The sequence below is a fragment of the Opisthorchis viverrini genome, assembly GCF_000715545.1.
Source record: "Opisthorchis viverrini unplaced genomic scaffold opera_v5_154, whole genome shotgun sequence".
In the NCBI taxonomy this organism is placed as follows: domain Eukaryota; kingdom Metazoa; phylum Platyhelminthes; class Trematoda; order Opisthorchiida; family Opisthorchiidae; genus Opisthorchis; species Opisthorchis viverrini.
The window spans coordinates 15,163-35,687 of NW_008751809.1; the positions used below are offsets into that span (position 1 = coordinate 15,163).

Genomic DNA, 20,525 nt, shown 5'->3' on the forward strand with positions numbered 1-20,525 from the left:
ATAACGACAGAACAGCGATTGAAATTTTCTTCATAGGACAGTAAATTCTCTCAAGTTGGTGGTCATCGTTATATTTGTGAACAGGAGTCTTACAGGAAGAACACAACCAGATAGGATTCGGTTGTATGCAGAAATCAACGAAGTGGAAGAGGTAGGATCAATATATACTAGCATAACTGATGTAAGTGAGACGATGGTTGTCACAAAGATGTATAAACAACCGTAGAGCGTGATATGGCAGCGAAAACTATATGCTACTGACCTGAATCTTCGCTTTTATATACAGTTGGGCCACAATACACTGTTTTCCAAGAAAAGGCAAAATCTAAGTGGCCGATTTCGTACCTCCTTTCGTACGGAGTTAAAGCGAAAGAGATGTTACAGATATCAGCAATCTTCAGTACGACCTGTTTAGGGAACTAGAGCTGCGTACACTCACATTATATAAACTTTGTATCTGATCATACACTTGTTGTGCGTGATCGTTGTACCGGTCGGTGATTTGATCGGCGTTGCGAAGAATTTGCGTAATATCAAACAAACCAAAACCTGGGGACCATCGGTAATCCCGAGATGCACCAGACTGCTGGAATGTCGTTTCCACGAGTTGCCGGTAGTCCTGGGTGGCCTTGGCATAGTTCTGAAAGGGGGGAAATGTAAAATAGAACAGGTGGAACTATACAGGAGTGGAAGGAAATGAAATATCTGGATAAGCTTAGGAAAAACTGATAACGCTAGGGGGGAAATCCCGAGGTTTAGAGTCCACCTAAATTGTAACTACTCAGATTTCATTAGACCATAAGGTCTACCAGGGATCAGCATCAATGACATGTGGTTGGATAATACCTGGGAGAAGACAACGTGGAGCGAATAAGTGGGATATCTGGTAACACTTACAGTTAGTACCAGTATCATTTGGGCAATATGTCGATTGAGCTGTTCCACTTTTACTAGCTGATGTTCCACTTCGGCAGCGATTTGATCTGCTTGCCCCAAAGCAGCCTTAATCAACGTTTCATCTGAACCGGATTCCAATCCAATCGACCGGACCAGTTCACTGAGTTCCACAATGCGATTCTTGAATTCCGTCATCTGATGCAGCAGGTCATCGTGTAGAGATTGGTAAGCAGGAAAACAACGAAGTGAGTCCCCGAAAGCTTTGAGCCTTTAACACACAAGCGGGAGGAGGAGAGACGCTGGATGATAGATCAAGCAAATGAGATACAAAAGGGCAGACCTAAAATCAGCTACATCGGTAGCGAGTAGGCTTCTTAGCTGAAGATCAGGCATCTATGCGAATGAAAGGTGTTTCAACAGAATACAGCGGAAAAGCTGATGACCATATCCGATCACTTTCCTTTAGGATGTGCGATACCATCTAAGGAGTATCAAAAGAATGGGTAAGTGGGCAAAACGACGCTGCTGTACATTTTCGGCCCCACCAGGGCTAATACTACAGCTTTCGGGTGCGTATTATGGGTAATGTTGAACATAATCATACCTATGGCGAAGTAAAAAGTGCGAAACTGAAAAACAAAAGAGAAGCCGGACTTGAGCAGAAACACTGCCAGGTGAGGAAAGCCAGAAACATGGTTAAAGTTCACTTCCGCGTTGATATCTCCACGGATACTCCCATTCGTGATATTACGCCGTAATATTAAATAAGGAAACTGTTGATGGCAGTGCTCATTTGTCGCTCCAGCTGACATAAGAAACCAAGAAAACACAGTGTAAACACATCAGGACGTTACTTCATGTATTTTTATTATCATGACGAAACAATGCACTAAACCTTCAGCCATTTTTTTTAGATTTCAGATAGAAGACCGTCATTAGAGGACCTTGATGATCAGGTTTGATCAGGTTGAGCTCGGAGGAGATGTATGGTTCACGCTGTAAACAAAAACGACCCACTTGCATTGACAACAATAACGTTCCTCGAGAAAACTGTTAAGGGCTTTTGTTAGTCAGCCAGTGAACTACGGATTCAAACTGATGCCACACACCGTAGAAACCGCAAATAGGTAGAACAACAAAAACTACGAGATCGTCACACCAATCGTTCCAAACTCCCACTTGGATAACTTTTGGGGATTAGATTGCGTCCTGCGTTAACAGTCGTAAAAAAGACTGGGTTAGTTATAGCCCCCGAAGAAAACTCACTCTAGTTCAACTTCTCTCATCGCAGCCGCTAGGCGTTGGTGACATATATTTAATCTTGGCAGTAGTACTTGGTTGTCAACTGGAAGCAATAGCCGTAGGAACTCTCGAGTTACATGTGGATCTTGATTTTCCGACAACGTGAGTTTGTTCACGTCAGGAACTTGTTGCGAAAGCAAATCCAATTCAGCGCGCACGCGTGGTAGGCGTTCGGCGATTGCCTAGGTGGACAAACGAAGAGGCAAAATTGATGGTACCGTGCTAATTGGCGTGGAAAGAGGTTTGTTAAAAAACTGCATCACGCTGAAAAACCCTACCAAGTCGTCAACAAGCTCACACCTCGAAGAACGCGAGAGAAAAAAGGTTTAGTGTGAGAGTGGAGATTCATAAAAAGTAAGTGATCGTTCTCATGAGAAAAGGATATCACGGAATATGCGGTTTATTACTGAACTTGTGGAACTGCTGTGCGGCGTTCGTTGCGTGATAGTCAATGAATATCCAAGAAAGTTGAAGGAGACGCGTGGGAATCGTCAGTTTTTGAAAACAAGGTGCATATGAGACGTTTGCGTTCCTGTACAACAGTTCGTAACTACTTAGTTGGGGTTTGCTAGTAAAAAAAACTCCGCGGCCAAAGGCTTTCCTTCTTTTAAGGAAGGGCAGGGAAGGTTCTTCTCGAGGATTCACTTGCGGAAAAGGAGAAGCGAACCTCAACCTTAAAACGCAGATGTAACTTGGAATTAACGAGCTTCATAGGTATACAGAGGGAGGCATTTGTGGTAGCCTCAGTGACATCCAGCCAACATTGTTTAAAGAAAGAAAGCTAAATCGAACAGAGTAAGTTAATCGCAAATGGATCAGAGAGAAATGGTGAATAAAAAACGTTTGTGAAAAAGCGATGAACAGGCACCAGTAAAAAACACCACCGGAAACAATACCTTGAGATCCTTATGTGCCCGTTCCACAGATTCCGCTCGCAGACCGTCATGATTGGCCGGCTCGAGAGTTCCAAGTGATGGAAACAGACCGTGAATGTGTATAGCTGATCCAAGCAGACTAAGTTCGCACTCGCCGAGTACTTCATCTGCTCTATTCAAACGCGCCAGCCAAGCGTCGGTGTCAGCAAGCAGTTGGGAGTAGCCCTGACCAGCAACATGCAGCTGAGCTGCAGTGTCACTCAAAGCTTGTGCCTGAATCATTATGGGAGAAGTCTGTCCATCAAGTGTCAGATTTTCTGAACGCTGCAGCCTTTGATGGAACTCTAATAGGCGTGATTGGATATGAGCAAGATCCTTCACCCAGGCCTGATGAAAAAAAATACAATACACAAACACTGACGGAATTCAAAAGCACAATCGACTGCTATTAGGAAAAAGAATGAGATGAATATACTGAGTAAGGTCGAATACGGTCGAATAATAATATTAACCCAGGATTTCCTAACCCCGTATTGTGTAACGGGAAAGTGGTTGGTGCTCCTTAGATTGCTGATTATTGCCTCATCATTTAATAAGATTCATCAATGCTACTTTCTACTTCCTTATTCTGTTGATTTAAGGGCTGTACTCGGTACGGACATCTGTTCGCTAACCCCCCCCCCCTGTACACATAAATAAGGCTGGACCTAGATTGATCAGCGTCACTCTGAGAAATGCAAACACGTGACTTGGTGTTACGCGGAATTCCGCACCGATATCACTCTACCGCTCGCAGTTAGGCGCCGCTACGGCGAAGAAGGCTACCTCGCATGCGACTGGCTAGAAGATCCGGCCACTTGCCAATCCACTATCAAGGCAAGGATTGATTGGCCAAAGATCGGGACGCAACAGTCAAACACGATCCAGTATCCGCCGACTGTCGGTTGCCGATGGCGAATCTAGAAGGCTTTGGAATTTCCAGAATGTTGTTGCCACATACACTTTATACATGACAAGTGTTTCCGTCCTGATTTTTTGGGGTAAAACACCTTGTGCACCTTTAGTTGTTTTGACGCAAACGCTAGCTTAGAAGGTTCAGACCGAGAACTAGGCTGATAAAATACCGTTATTACACTTGGTTAGCTCTGAATTATGATGTGCGTTCGGCTTCCATAATAATGCGCTGAAGGGACATTAGGACCACAACGCTGGAGTTAGCATGTAAGGATCATCAGAACAGGAAGCGTTATCAGTCCAGAACAACGAACAAATACTACAATCTACTATGGTGAAGTGGATCACTGTATTATATTCGAGGTGCATAGATTAGCTAGATTGCCGAGCAACTTGTAACGTGAACTACGTGCACATTGAGTTCCTCGTTAGGAATCCGATGGCATGCTAGCAGCAAATATGGTGGTCGTTGGCTTGTTCGCTGAGCTGGGCTGTTGTCCATCTAAGGCGCTGAATAAATGTTAAAGTTATGGAGTAAGTTCCGAGTTGTGTTCGAAGTGGGATCTAAGAGTCGAGCGTATAATTTGTGTGTTTACATCAGCATTCTGATTCATTCACGCTAGATTTCACAAACCGATTCGGAAATCGGTTGTCATGTGGAACTTGAGTAAGGCGAGTCAACTCACTTCCTCAGAACGGACCCGTTTCATCTATCCTCATAAAGTTTAAACAGATTTCTTATGAATGTTAGATGCACCGTAGAGGACGGTGCTGGTTCCCAGCGGACTCCAATTTAGAGCATTGAACTCACTGACTGGCAGTTGCTGTGACTGATACATTTCACAGATCACAGTAGCTATTAAGTTGCTACTGATAAAACTCAACAGTTGGTCCGCCGTTATCCTTGTGATATGCGAAACAACCACACAGCAAAAACATAATTTTGATGGATGATGAGGCAATTAAGAACATATCAATCCAGGTGGTGCAAAAAGAGACATTCTACAATCGGTGAGGCATACATGCCCTTTTCGGTAGTGTACAGACTGCACATGAGATGATGATTTGGTGAGCTCTCGGAGACAATACTTCACTAAAGTGGGGTAAAAAGTGCGATTGACCTCGCACTATGTTCTGTCCTATTTCTTTATGCCAAACATTCGGATAAAATTTCTGATAAAATTTACCATTTCAACTAACTTTGAACGGTAATATAAAACAGAATAGTCAACTTGAATTTCGTGGTTATCCTGGATGGAATTGATGATTTTGCCGAGCAAAAGTGTATCTTCAGACTTTGACGATTCTTCTGCCAGATTCTGGCGAATCCACTCATTTCCTATTGTATCATCGTGCGGGAAAATTAACAACAGTTGGTTTACTCTCAACGTGAACCGAGTGCATTCTACATTGATGGTTAACTTTATACATGGAGTATCCGCTTCAAAAACAAGTGGCTTGATTTCACTGGTAATGACTACATGTGTTGTCACTGTCATACTGATTGCATAGTTTTGCTTCACGAGATGTGACTAACTGAGAAAGTCTTAAATTAGATGAAACTTGATGCAGAAACTTCAAAGGTAGTGACGTTGAATATGGCTGTTCATCAGGACTACGGCCTAGTTGGTATAATTGCCCTTCTACAAAGAGCAGCATTCCGAATTGGAGGTAGGAGTAAGTAATGCGACTATGCTTACATGTGAACACAGAACGTCACCAAATGAGCACCCGTGGCTTTATTATCACAACACTGACACCAAAAAGTTGTCATAGCACCACGTGGACAAGTTGCTCATCTAGTGGAAACAATACATTTTATAGAGATAGTAGATTGCAAAGCTGTAATAAAAATGAAGAATGAGGGCTGAGCTAAGATCAGATTAGCAAACCTTACACAGGTGGGATATCCAAAACATGGTAGACATGAACCGTTCGAAAATGATTTGATATGGATGGATTGCACTTCTGGTATAATACAGCACTGTTATAATACTGTAATTGTACCGCTGTACATTGGGGTACACTACAGTTGACAAGTTGTCTCACCTGGTTTTTCGACCTAGGCCAGAAAACGGACTGTGCTTTAATCAAATAACAGAATGACAGGTGGTTGACTATATCCAGGTGTATAGCCTATGGGCAATAAATCGAACAAATCCGCCTTCAAGGACGCAAAAGGATCGGACTATTATGGGATTATATACCAAAGTACCCTAGTTAGTGCATGTGACAGTGTGCATAGGAGTTACGGCTTGAAGGCAAAGATTCAGCTGAAGAAAGAATAGCGTTACGTTTAGTGAAATACCAAATTACGAGAAAGCGTACAAAGGGACTGCGCTTGAGTCAGCCAAATAGCAGGACAACAAAGTATGCAATCTTACAAAAAACACGGGTTAACGCCTCTTAGTCAACCGATTGCATTACTGATATAGTTGTTAGTAGCAGTTCATTACTGACAAATGGACCAATGTAATACAATGGATAATATCGTTTTTGTTTAGACTGTCCTCTGTGCTAGTTTAAAGTTGGGCGGGATAGGATTCCAACCGTGTTTACCTCAGTTGGACAAGAATGCGTACAAACAACTCGTGTGTGCACCCCAACTACATACTTTTGCGCCCCTCGAAACCCCGATAAGGGTAGAAAGATCAGTACGTCTGATCTTTCCAAATCTACCCTTGATTTTTACCCTGATAAACCAGTTTCCGGTTAAGCCAAGAATGACTTTCTGCAGCCCGAAAGGAGTAACATAAACGACGAGGCGCGACATAAGTGCATCCTGCGATGAGTCAGATCTTGCAAGAAACCAGACGGCAGTATTTCGGTAGGTGGCAGATTTGATAGGAAACATTTTGTACTTAGACCACCTACAGGAGGTCGATATGGCCTTAGACGGTGTAAGGGTGTTGACAATCCAAAAAAAAACAATTTTTGGGATAAATTACCACAAGTGGGTGGTGCGATTGCTAACCATGAAGCTGATCAGGACACCCCAGAACGCGGCATTGTCCTCAGAGACGTAATAAAGTAATCTTATTAAAAAGCGGTCATTTTTCTCGAAAGACCCACGGGATATAGAAGGACAGCGAAACCCAATGCAATAGCGAATTCGTAAATGTGATTTAGAGAAACAATCTGAGAACGTAAAAAGCCCGGTAGATTTTGGTTAAAAAAGGTTTGAACGTGAGTCGACCAACTGAAGTTTTCAGTCAGCGTACTCTCCAGGTCTTGAGAGACAAATGATATCAACCATTAAGGGTAATAGGGATTTTAAGGAAAAGCGCGCAGTCTCAGGAATACTCAATAAGTCCACCTAATTCGGTTTCTGCAACCCACAATGTCACCAGCTAATTTATAACGGCTGAAAGGATTGAGGACAAGGACGTACAGAACGGGGAAAGAATAGATCCTTGTAGTACACGTATGTGCGTTGGTGGTGATGAGGACCTCGGGCTCCCCAAACATACATACACACGTTCGGACGAACATTGCTCGCTACGTCCATTGGTGAAGTGCAGAACACAGAGAATGATGGTGCTAAAATCAACTGTACAACCCAGCAGTAATAAACACAGTGTTTTGGCCAACCTGTCAATTGCTGAAGAGCACGAAGGATATACGACAGAATACGGGTAGAGCGCCGTTGTCAGCAAACTAACCGGTAGGTATCTTCGGCTAACTGGATGGAATTTAGCCTCGATAAGAATATGCTTGCAAACAATCATAAATGTCAGGATGTGAAGGTGATCGGTCGACATTTGATGGCCCCTTTCTAAGACTCGTGAGCTAGCTTGGCGATTTAACGGAAATCAGGTATTTTCCCGCCGATGAAACACTGAACGAACAAAGCTCTAACGAGTTCACCCGCACACAGTTACTTTTATGAGTACGGGCGGTACAAGACTGGGGCCACAATACTTGTTGGAACAACATTTGGTGCACAGCATTTTTCGTTCAAGTGCTTGTGGAACTATTCTGGCTTACAAGTGTTACAGGAGAATCCAAGCGTTGATGTACCCGTGAAACCTGAAAATTGATGATTGAGCTTTGAACAAGACCTTTATTCCCCACATCCTTATTTGACAGGTTTCAGTGTATCAGTCGGGTGCACTGGATCTTCACACATCTACGCTCCAGACTGAGCTTACCGCTGTAGACGGAAAATGGCCGGAAAGCGGACTAACAAAGATAACGTTTTCCAAGTGAAAACCTCCATCAAAAGCCTAAGAATTGCATACGGAGTGGCTACAAACATGTGTAAATATCAATAAGGATATCAATAAGGATACGCAAGTTCCAAAGGACGAGACTTCTAAAATGTTGTTAAAAATTAGACTTACTTTATGTTCCTGAATGCGCCTTTCAAGTTCTGATACCCGGTCTGGCAAAGAAGAGGCACAACGTTGTTGAAGTTGAGAAGCAAGTGTATTCACACCAAGTCGTAGCTGTCCCATCACTTGACGGAGTTCGGAGTAGGCTCCCGATTCTGTTTGACTAGGGGGAACACTGGTGCTGATCAAGATATTGTCAAACCGGGCCAGTTCCGTTTCAAATCGGTCAATTTCGTCGGTTGGCCGATTGGCCAGCCGCAGCGCTAATGAATGGCGCAATCCATCGACGTAAATACGCTGTGAAGTTTCATGGACGAATGATTCAGTATAAGGCTCAATCACCGTAGACAATACGTATTTCATGGTGATCGCAGATATTCGATAATAGAAAAACCATGGAAAAGAGAACAGAAACTAACCTTTGCCTCCTCAAAACTTTCAACAGTGAAGGGTTGGTTGGTGTCATCGTCCCTCCAAGCGCTCATGCATGCACATAACACTTCTCCCCGAAGAGACAGATCCGCTAAGGTCAAACAGGACTTCACCTTGTTCAGAAAATTCATTAGACATCGTGTCCTTTCTATGGCTTCTGTACAAGGCCAAGAGGGTAGGAAGCATACAGTGGGTGTTTGCAGACACGTTCCAGTGGCTGTTCGGAGCTGCAAGCGTTAAAGAGAAAGCACATGGGGTTTGACGTCAGTGTACAGTAGCTGCTATGGAAACGCATAGAGGTAAACGGAACATACGCAAAAATCGAAATGTCATTTTAGCGACGTTCAACATGTAGAAATATCGTGCTCATAATTAAGTGACAACATGACCCATATCAATGTCAATAACATTCTCGAGTCATTGGTGCGATCACAAGAGCAACAGGAAAACTCACATTCGACATTTTTGTGTCAGTCGTTCCAACAAGAACCAGAGCATCCCCCTTATCGAACTCGGCAGCCTCCGATCCCCTTGGCCAGAATGTCTCACCCACCACAGATTGATAGGTCGCGTTTGGCTTGTCGAACCAATAATCAGCTGATCGGAAACAGCACAGTGGACGAACACGTGATCCAATATGTCGATGATCGAGGGATGAACCAAGAGAGGCTGATTCGCCAATACCCACACTCAAAGGAACAATCTCTTGTGCATCCACCATTAATCCATTTATTAATGACTCATATTCATTCAGTTGCGTGGCGATGTGCTTGACAGAGGGAGTGAGAGAGTTCAAAAGAAGTGCGAGTGAGCAAAAGGTGTGAGGAACATTGAACAGCAAATTTATTGATAGAAGGACTGTCCGCCCTACCATTTGACATTTGTACCTCATCGCACAAGAAGACTTGTTTGAAGTGCGCCAGTGAAGATGTCCGCCACAATAGCGGAAAACACAGTGTAGCAACAGTTTACGACCAAGTTTTGCCACTGCGATGTTTTCACGGATGGCAAAATCTCTCACTTCAATTACTTTTTTTCAGGCATCCATTTGAAAACAGCATCGATATGACAAAAAGGGTTTGTACTTATCTTCCACTTATATGAATCACCATCACCATCAGAAAAACCAACAGCAGTATTGGCACGGATATTTTACCGCCATAAAGTGTATCTAATTATATTCAAAGTCTTAGAGTGAAAAGAAGAGAAAAAAGAAGGGGTGAGGAAAGGGATCGAATGTTGACCAAGGTCAAGCATTCTGAGGCGCCTACACCTACAAGCGCTCAATCAGATAATCTGGAAAGAAACTGACAGCAGGAGTGCCACTGACGTCGATCAGCTGCCATTTCTTGCCATGTTTTCTGCTAAGCGCAGGCAACGTCACGGGGACTCAATCCTGAAGAGCATACAACACCAACAACACCCAAACTCTTCGTAACCTCTTCTATACCCTTCTACCAAATACGTTGTCCACCTCATGGTTTGTGCAATAATGAAGGAAAAAACGGAGAACACTCGTCTCGATAGACGGTGTTTCGGCATGCGTAGCACAAGACCAAGCCACCGTAGTTGGTGGTGCCGGATGTTTTCCGTGATTGAAGTAGCTGCTGAACAACCAAATATCAGTCTTCTAATCACAGTTGGCGCCATTCACAACCAGCAACGCTTCTGAGGCATCGGTGTTCACACAGTTTTGTGTCGAGCTGGTCAAAGTGAATGAAAAACGTGAATGCTGCTTCTTGAACTGTCACCGTTTAGGATGCTTAATAGGAACTGTCTTCCACTTCACAGTCAGAAAGGTAAAGGAGTGTCCTATAGGATAGGGTATGATTTGTAAACATCGCTTTACCGAAACAGCACCCACCGCTTTAAGCAGTCCAATGCATACTGAAGAGAAATTCACATACAAAACAGTCTATCAAAAAGATACAAGAGACCAATTGAAATTTATTTTACTAATACACTTGGCTACGTAATATCTGGTGGGAAAGTCGAGCTGGAAGACGTTAGTTGGGGGTCTTTGGAATGCTTGCTTTAACTCACCTGCAGTTGAGTCCGAAGACGATCCACTTCCATTGTACTCGAACGCTTGCACGACCGACCGAGCAGCAGTTGCATATCATGCAACTGTGTTGTCAGGACAGATTCACACTCGGCTACCTGACTAGTGTGTGACTCTTGCCGCATCAGCTGTTCTAAACGGCTCTCCGAACAGCCAATCAGTTGAACCAGCCAAGCCCAGTGCCTTTCCAGGGCAATTACATAAGCCTATGAAGAAGGAAGCCGTGACCCAAAATGAGGCGTAGCTTACAGGCGATTTGGTTAGGTAAAGCCTCAATGGCGCTCTAAATAGGTCCCCATTAATCGGAACCAGTCATCTCAACAAATCCAGGGCCAATAGAAAATTGCAAAACGAACAAAACAGATGTGAGCCTGTTAGTTAAGTGGATCAAGACAATGATGTAAGTATTCGTAAAGAACAAGTTAGGAGGTACGAAATGAGTATACGGTTGGCTGGCCAAAATTGTGCCGCAACGGCACACTCTTAACTGGAGGCGAGGAACGGAAGGACACCCTCTGTCTAACGGAGCAACAGCTTTTCGCAGATGTTTTTCCAAGCACCTGAGCAAGTCGTTTCAACATCAACCTTGAGGTTGTCTGGCACAAGATTGGATAGCAGCTAGAACTCTCACACACAGAGGGCTTTATTCTGAACTGGAATGGCCCACCTGTCGGATACATTGAGGATAAGTGCTGTTGTATTGAGTGCTGCTGTATTGAGATATGCTCACGGGCTATAAGACTTGTTGTATTAGCGAATCCTGCGTGAGATTCGTAGTATTTTTCACAGTATAATAAGGGGTTGAAGTGAACAGATGAAAACGCACTGGAAAGCGGAATGGCTAACAGATCTCACTTCCGTTGCCGATAACCCCAGAGGAAAGACCTATATGTACAATATGGTGTACCTTGGTACACAAAGGCTAGAGACACTCTCCAAACAAAAACCAAAGTAATATTGGGGGGTCCGTGGTTCAACCTGACCTCTTCATCTTGACTTCTGTCTAGGTTTGGGCAACCTGGCAGTATCACAGCCTTCGTGCTTCATTCGGGTGGCATGGTAACTGGGCATCAAAAGGGTGTTACAGCTGAGTGATTATTATTGTTCCAGCATTGAAGTCCTAAAGAACTCGAAAACACGATTCATTTGGAGACCGAAGCAAGTCATTCAATCAGGACAGAAGATCAACAGTGAAGATGGAAATAGCGTATCAAGGTACATGGAGCCTAGTTACAAGTTTCCTACAGTTGGAACAGCCGGAGTGTTTGACATAAGTTGTAAAGTTGAACACGTCATTAAACTTCCCCGAAAGACCCGGAACGCTAAAAACTAAGACAATACACTAGTAACCGAATGCCCCCATCAAGCGAATCGAACGAATTGATGGGAACTGCAAGGCTCGTCATTCAGCGGGTAACATTACTGGCAGGGTTCATCGAAACCAAATGCATTTTGGTCCTGTTTTACATCGCGTCCATACAAACACGGCAAACTGGGTATAGTAATCAACCGTCAAAGTGCACTTTGCCAGGTTTGGCAATCCATGATATCATACAAGGTGACTGTAGGGTTAGTTAAAAAGCAAAATATCTCATGTTCCAAGAAAAGCCAAGAAACTTGCTGTCCTCATAACGGAGGTTAGCAGACACGCACCTGTATTAGATCCGAGGCAGGATGATTATCCAGTTGCATCGAAGTGCCCGCCACGCTCAGATCACTGAAGCCCGGCTCACGTAACTTCAACTCTTTCACTAGCTCCTACGAATGGAGGTAGAAAACGGTAGGTTCGGGAAGTGAAGAAAACAGATGCCATTATTAAGTATGAAGTTCCTGGATGAACTGAACTGTTGACGGGCTGTAGGTTGAGGTACAATGGCAATCCATAGCACAATTAAAGTAATGTGATCTGCATAAGGAATCTAGTGCTAGCCGAGACCTCCCTTAACTCGACGAACATCGCCCTGGACTCATTGAACCATATACAGGGTTTGGGCTCCCGCGGGCTGTCGTGACAGTAGCAAACTGAAACAAATAAACGATGACATTTTGCGGGATGCCACCGATGCAGCGATATTGTATGAATGTTGACTGAATTGAGTATGATCAGGTACATACATGGTGGTGTTGCGTCAAAATTGCAAGCTCTTAGTTGGGAACTACCCAACCAACAGCGCACTGAAGATGTCTCCTCGAATGGTGACAAAACGTTTGCAAACCAATTACCAAGCTCGGCGAACAGATCAACAGCCACCTGATCAATTACCAACATTTTCGGTATGTACAAGTCCGGCATATTGTAGTAAAAAATGTGGCTTTTGAAAACCTGGCATCACATCAAACGGCCATTGAAAGTTACACAATGACTGGCTTTCAAAAACATCAATGTTCGTTGTCCGATGAAAGTTCACAATTACCTATAAACTTCGGTTAACTCACGAAATGTTGGGGCAACTAAGTGAGATGTTTGGAGTAACAGAGGCTCCAACTGAGCCTGGGAATGATTTTGAGCAATATGACCGGTTAAAAAACCATGGTAGAATAGATAAAAGGAGCGGAATCCAAAAGATGTGGCTACATACCCCTTTCCAGTTATAGGTACATAGGTTCAGACAGTTTTGCTTCCATTAAGTCTATTATTCGGCTAATAACTGAGAGTAGAGCTTTCAGTTGACACAAGACCGAGTGGATGATCGAGATAATCAATGGAAGCTATCAGACATGCAGAACACTAACCCACCTGTAAAGCACGCCTGATTTCAGAAGAATTCAGTTGATCTGGACGATTCCAATCCCGATGAACCTCGCGTGCTTCGTGTGCCCTCAACCAATCCAGCTGATGAGTAGCTCGACGGACAAAATCCAGGAGGGAGTGTGATAATCTAGTCCGATGATCGCACATTTCCTGCGTGAGGGAGGCAAAAAGAGCAACAGCGTCGAGTGAATAGACAATCTGTGAGAGGAAGGGTCCATTTAGCCCTAGACATGTACGACTATAGAGGGACATTTCATGGCAATGCCGTCAACCTACTTCAATTGTATTCTTTCCCTTCCAATTGTTTGGTCAAGTATCTGAAATGTACACCCGCCAGAAAGTCTATAGTGCATGGACATTTGTGTGACAAACTTACATGGTCGCAGTGTAGTGAAGCAACAGCACACGCCCGGTAATCACACCATAGAATATCGAAAAGATAAGCAAAACGGGGTACTCATAATTCAGCGTAATCAGTCCGCCAAATAATCAGGTAAACTAACCGAAAACTATTTCAAGTTATAGAGATATATGTTGCCCCGGGTTCGCTCTGATGAGTCCTCTATCAACGGTGTGAAGGGGCCCGGATTCCAAACGACATGATCTGTAGTCCCTTGTTGACGATCTTTACAGTAAGGTCAATTATTCCACCAATTAATTCATAGTTGTCTTCCGAAATATAGGAAGAAGTGCAATTGCCCGAGCGTTAGAGGGGGGCAAGATAAAACTAAGAAAAACCATGATGTATTGCGAACATATACCTCGTTCGAGAGTGGAGAGGCTGCCAATCTGGAAACTGGTCGTATGAAAAATAAGCCGTATATTGCATCCTTTTCCAATATTAGAAACTCAATAGCGAGAGCCAACGTGAAAGGCAATATCCGCGAAAGACTAAGTTGTAACACATAATTGATCGAGTAGTCCCAAAACCAGGCATGGAAAACCTGCAACGCATGTATCGCACTTACAGACAGACGAGAGCAGATGGACGGAGTGCTTCTATCTAGAAATAGTGTGAAACACCCTTTGGTCCGATCGATAATAAAAGGGTTAGCAAAAGCATAGAAGCTTAAAATAGAAAAAAAGTTGGAATGGGCCAGTTAGTCGATTGACGAATTGCACCATAAGGGTGGCGTGTAACTGGCGGTTGGGATATTGACGCACTTGAACATAGTGATCGATAGAGTCGAGGGTATTGTACTAACGACCAGGATTTCAGACCAGCCAGCAGAAAGAAAAGCAAATAACGTTAATGAAGCCGTGAGGAAATATGAAAACGGGCATCCATTAACACACCAAAAACTTGTCCAAACTAAATGAACGTTTGCTTTCTAAACTCATTGAACAAGTCCGGACTTCAGTGGTACTGCACATTCGAAGACATAGAGGTTAGGAGAAGTAATCCGTTTGTGTCCCATTTGAGTCCTCGACGATTATCTGGATGATTGTGATGGCGACTGGTATGTAATCAGAGGGGAATAGTAGGGTGGATATTTTTTTATCGTGAAACCCATTGATACAGTACCACGTGGCCCTATTCCCGAAGAAAAAACGAACACTGGAAACAGGACTATGAAGCGGAAAAGGCAAATCATTAGACCGAAATAGGTTTAGAGAACAGGATGGAAAAATGATTAAACTGACCAGCAGCTGTTGGTAGGCATGATCAAGTGTTTGCATGGACTCTTCAGACAGTTTCTTTTCTTCCGGAGTGCGTGTGGCCTGGAAGAGTAAGAGTATAAGAAAGGTTTTACAATATTTTGTCGTCGTTGCTTAGTAAACACTACAGGATATATATACAGTATATATATATATATATATATAGTGCTTGGAGCATTCGAAGCAAGCAGTTAAGTCAACGTCCATTTAGAGGTGGAACGAATATATTCTGAACGCGGTTTACTGAAAGATTATACCAAGGGAAAATAATGTGATCGGTGACCTGCCGATAAGTTTTTGCATTTTTACGAGAGAGAGAGAGAGATAATGAGATTCATGTAGTCTGCGGGGTTCCCACCTAATTTCAAAGGTTTCACTTTGATCAGAGTTGGAGGCCTGGGTAGTTGGTCCGGCGTGGCCGTTCCTGGATACTTTCCACACATTCTACTCAAGTAGCCTCCGGGGGAAATTCTGTTCACCGCCTTCTGCTGAGCGAGCGCTCTCAACAAAATGAGAAGTACAAGCGGATGACCGGCGCTTCACCCGGATCAGATGGTCAACCGTTTCTTGAGCCCAAATTCCAGACGATTGGTGGACGGCATACAAGGTAACCGGGCTTTTGAGTGAAGAGTGCATTGAGCATCCTAGACAAATGTCCTGCATCGAAAAAAGCCTTGGCGGTTCTTGGCGGAAGGTGAATCACTTGCTTAACCCCTATAACGCACGGGTCACATCAAGTTGAACGAACACGCCAGGAGCATTAAAAGGGGGGGGGGTAATTTCTTCCTCGGTTTTAGTGTCCGGGAGGTATTGTCTCCGCACAAACGGAAAACACCACCATAACGATCATCCGATATATTACTGTGCACGCTTAAAGGTGGCGGCTCTGTTGGTGGACTGGACACAATCAAGTTATGGTATTGCCTCGCCATACGTCGTTCCCCCCGACTTGTCTACTCTAGTTCCTTCCCAAAACTTTATCTTGTTGATGTACGCATCATGATCATTAGCAGCAGCAGCGGTGAGAACCGCACACTTGCAATACGGTGGTTCAAGCTGCTACAGGCTCATTCACCGATGATTTGGGGAGATGGGATAAGTAGCCGCGAATTGGAGGCGGTAGCTGGTATAATTGATGCATACATTCAGGGTTGTCAGTAAACCTTTGATTGGGGAGATTGGGATAAAAGCTATGCAATGAAGGCAACAGGTTGGATTCACGAGCAACACTGAGAGCGCAAACAGAGCCACGTCTGAAAATGTCTCTAACCATTGCTGTGTCCCGTCTTGGGGTCCCCATTCATGGAAACGGCAATGACCAGCGCGATTGATTTCACAAGAGGCGATCGGTATTACGCTACTGGTTCAACCCTACATAAAGTAACAGGTGGTTGTGACCTATAGCTCCAGGATGCCAATCGTGTCATCCAAGCATATCTTACCCCATACATTCTTCCAGCATCTAACGGATTGGCAAACGGTTGCACTTACCAAGACAACGAAACACCTGAGTGAGGACGCGTTGTCCGTCCGAAACTAACATTCAAGAGCCAACATCATACACTGACTGAGATATATGAATTAGGACTTTTAGGTGATCCGAGTGCTGTGATAGTTGAACAGGCCTGTGTAGCTGAGGAATCTATCTTAATTGAGTGGTATCCTGCTAACAGCAGACATCAGAGTTCACCCAAAAATCATGAAGATGGACTGAAAAAAAACCTTGCTGCTCATTACTAATGCATAAACCAAATGCTAAAGTGCAATCCGATGAAAGATTTCCAGTGTCACCACAGTTACACTGGTGCAAGCAAAAAATACCAAGATCAGAACACTCGATATGACACCAGCTTAGGGATATTTTTCCAAGTCAGCAAACGTGGAAGTAACCTATGGGTCTCATCACCTGTAGTAAATGGATATTGTCGAAGAATTCCTGATGAAGGTGCCCAAAAGGAGCTAAGGAAAGAGGCTAACAGAAATGCTTGACTAGCTGTTGTTTAGTGGTAACGAAGAGATTTCACAATTTTCAGTACAGCTTCCGTCCTGTCAGTGAAGCCGATATGTGCTGAAAAGCAAGGAAGCATTGTATAGCTACTTTATCCTTGTTGGGAATCATCAGCACTGCTCACCTCACGAAACTCAGAGTTTCCGAAGGGATTTCTATTGAGAATTAACAAATCGCCTCACATCACGACCAAATATTAAAGAGATTAGAGGAGAAGTTTCACAGGATGAGCAGAACTTCCAACTAAGAAGCTGTCACCGGATAGGCCAGTCAACACGTGACCATGTGATGTGGTTCATGTGATTGAAGGATGAGCGGCACTATGTCCCGTCTAAGTGGAAGCCAATCACACTGATGATCAATCGCTCGTGGCCGAACGGTTACCTGTTGAGCCACTTGGCTTCATTGACAAGACGGTTTCTGTAGCAGTGCGTCAACATCATTCTCGCGTTGTACGCGCAGAGCGGTGTATTCTCAAACGCTGTGGTCTTGAGTTCCAATATAGGGGTGACTTGTGATGGCAATAAAAGTGGAAAGGATCGGGGAAGATAAAATTAAGAGGAAAAGGAAAATAAAGCACCGCTTCATTGCTTCACTGAAAAGTTGTCAAATGTGGAGATGTACGAGGTGAAAGTTGCTCGTACGATGGAAGTGACTCCACCAACTAAGACTACTTGGTCCAACCCAGTGATGTATTTGCTTAGGAGGACCATTGCAAAGATTGTGGCGAAAAGAATGTCCAAGAATTAACGGAAAGCAGTCTCCTAGTTACAGTCATTTATGACCTACGTCTGTATGCGATGTTTGTGTGTTGAGGAAGCGGCCTCGTAAGTAGACAATAAAACACCCAACCCAAGGTTACGGTGAAAAGTTTTCAGGAGACCGTAGGGCAACAACAATAGAAATAAGGGAAGAGACGACAGGATACAGAAAACTAGTGATAAGAAAACTGATAAACCAGTGTCCCAAGGACAAGGTCGATAAAAGTATGCAGAAAGAGGGCTTAAACTGGTGCAAATTAATCGAAAGACGCCCGATAGCATTTGAAAGGGAGCGACAAGGATGGTAAAAAAAATCGACAACCGAAAAATTGGACATACTTTCAACTGGTTTGTACGACAACGCTCAATTTCGTTTCGGAAATGTGCCACTTCGCGGATCGTTTGTTCATGCTTCCGACACGCAGTTTCAACACCTAAGAGGAATTCGTAAGGGATGAAAATATGCGACATTAAAAGCCGCGAAATCTTTGCTAGAATCTGGGACCACATGAAATTTCGGTGAAAATAGCACCATAAATTCTAGCACGTGAAGGTATTGTTGCGGCGAATTCTAAACCGAGGTTCCTGTGTTCCTGTGTGATGAAGAAACTTTAGGCAAGCACGTCTCGCAATGGACGGACACTTATGCATAGGAAGAACAGCTGGAGGACTAGCCATTATCACAAACGTAAATAGAATTGATCTACTAATAAGTAGGCAAAAATTGTCCAAAATAATAACTTGCCTTGGATGGAGTTTCCGTAGGACCCCTCTTTCACTAGGTTTACATGCTCATCGATCCACACAAGACATCGTTGAATTGGGGTTAGGAACTCGTATCGCTGATCCTGGCAACCAGGAGTTAAGCGTTTGGAAAGGTAGGCCGGATGACTTAAGCTGACCTGAGAGGAATGTAATGCTTTCGTTCCATTCGGTTCAGAGTGGCTGCTTTGTTGCCGTAATCGCCGTTGGAGGTCGAGGAAACGTTGGTGTAGAGTACATACACTGTAGAAAAAACAAAATCGTAAAACGGAAGTAAAACAGATAGAGCACAGACGTAATGGCCATGAAAAACGCTTGTGGTGGATTTAACCCACGAAAATCCAAGATACTGATAACTCCACGTCACCAGATAGCTTCATATTCATAAGACGACTTTAATCTATGGCCGAAGTAGGACTTTGGTTTTGTCCATGGGTCACTATAGGGTTAAAAACTTGTTCTGGAGCTGGGGATATTTGGTGGATCAGTTCAATGAACTGAACACACATGCTATCTGAGATCCCAGACTGAGGGAGTTTGTCCGTCGTAAAAGCAGTAGTGCAAGACGATGAGCGGTGGAATGCACGTATATATATATATATATATATATATATATATATATATATATTGTTTCTTTATCAGGAGTGGGGGTNGAGAGGATGAGCGGTGGAGTGCACGTATATATATATATATATATATATATATATATATATATATAATGTTTCCTGACTTCTGCAACAGTCATTACTTTATCTGCCTCACAGTTCCAGCTCATCACCATCATTATCGACAGCGTGACATCAACTCGACAACTCTTCTGACAATGCAAAATGTTGTTGGTAGTATGAAGAGACGCGGCGATTTTCAGTTGAAATTTCGTCCTGTAATTCGAACGGATCCGTGCTGGAAAGTCGACAAGCAATGTGCAGCTGTTCTACGTTTTACTGCGAATCATCAACGGTGAGCATCTTAGAGAAACTTAGGGTGGTTTCTAACTCGCGACCTCACAGCTTGTAGTTTGAACACACGATCGGCCACGAGTGGTTGATCAGCAATATGATGTAGATGGGAGTGTATAACGTTTGTTCGAATAACTGGTCTCGCTTAGTTGCGATCACCAATCAAACACAAGCAGTTTCGTCTGTCTTTTCAATCATAACACATAGTTTGAATACGAAATCCCCCAGCCACGAGTGGTGGATCAGCAATGTGATATACATGGGAGTATATAACGTCTGTTCGAATAACCGGTCATGCTTAATAGTGATCAATCGAACACAAACCGATTTGTTCGTCTTTTCAACCATACAGAAAATGGATTATGGTATTCCATTTGGGCATGGTCAACACATGCTGTCTGCTGCAACATGCATACAGGTGCTACAAACGCGCGTTCATGCTGAATTGAACAAGCGACATTTGCGCACGAAATTAGCCAATCCTACGAATTCTACAGGAAACTAGAGGGCACTGAAAGCAAACACCGTTAGACTGTCATCCCACCCAAAGCATTGGACACAGTTAAAAAAAAGGTTAGGCTCATTTTCACAGCACTAACCTATCCACCATGTAGATATCAGTCGAAACCTTTTGTGTAAGCAGATAAGCAGATTTACGCTTCCATACAAACAAACAAGTTCTTTTTTTCATTTTTCAAGCACCAGCATCGAAATCATCCACCTTTATAGTGTCCAATTTCGGGCTGAAAAATTTGATTGATGAATTTG

At 43.6% G+C, this 20,525-nt stretch overlaps 1 protein-coding gene across 1 annotated transcript in view; it reads right to left on the reverse strand.

The window, feature by feature from the left end:
* The window catches only part of T265_14174 (hypothetical protein), a gene marked incomplete at both ends in the record, with an annotated part of 81,065 nt that overhangs the window by 15,158 nt on the left and 45,382 nt on the right, over nucleotides 1-20,525 (reverse strand). Inside the window, 12 exons of the mRNA XM_009172382.1 lie at nucleotides 440-640; nucleotides 898-1,165; nucleotides 2,164-2,381; nucleotides 3,096-3,461; nucleotides 8,372-8,659; nucleotides 8,782-9,021; nucleotides 9,249-9,563; nucleotides 10,838-11,062; nucleotides 12,510-12,614; nucleotides 13,594-13,758; nucleotides 15,253-15,330; nucleotides 18,825-19,041. Coding sequence (XP_009170646.1) covers nucleotides 440-640; nucleotides 898-1,165; nucleotides 2,164-2,381; nucleotides 3,096-3,461; nucleotides 8,372-8,659; nucleotides 8,782-9,021; nucleotides 9,249-9,563; nucleotides 10,838-11,062; nucleotides 12,510-12,614; nucleotides 13,594-13,758; nucleotides 15,253-15,330; nucleotides 18,825-19,041 — 2,686 coding nt within the window. The remainder of the gene's footprint in view (nucleotides 1-439; nucleotides 641-897; nucleotides 1,166-2,163; nucleotides 2,382-3,095; nucleotides 3,462-8,371; nucleotides 8,660-8,781; nucleotides 9,022-9,248; nucleotides 9,564-10,837; nucleotides 11,063-12,509; nucleotides 12,615-13,593; nucleotides 13,759-15,252; nucleotides 15,331-18,824; nucleotides 19,042-20,525) is intronic.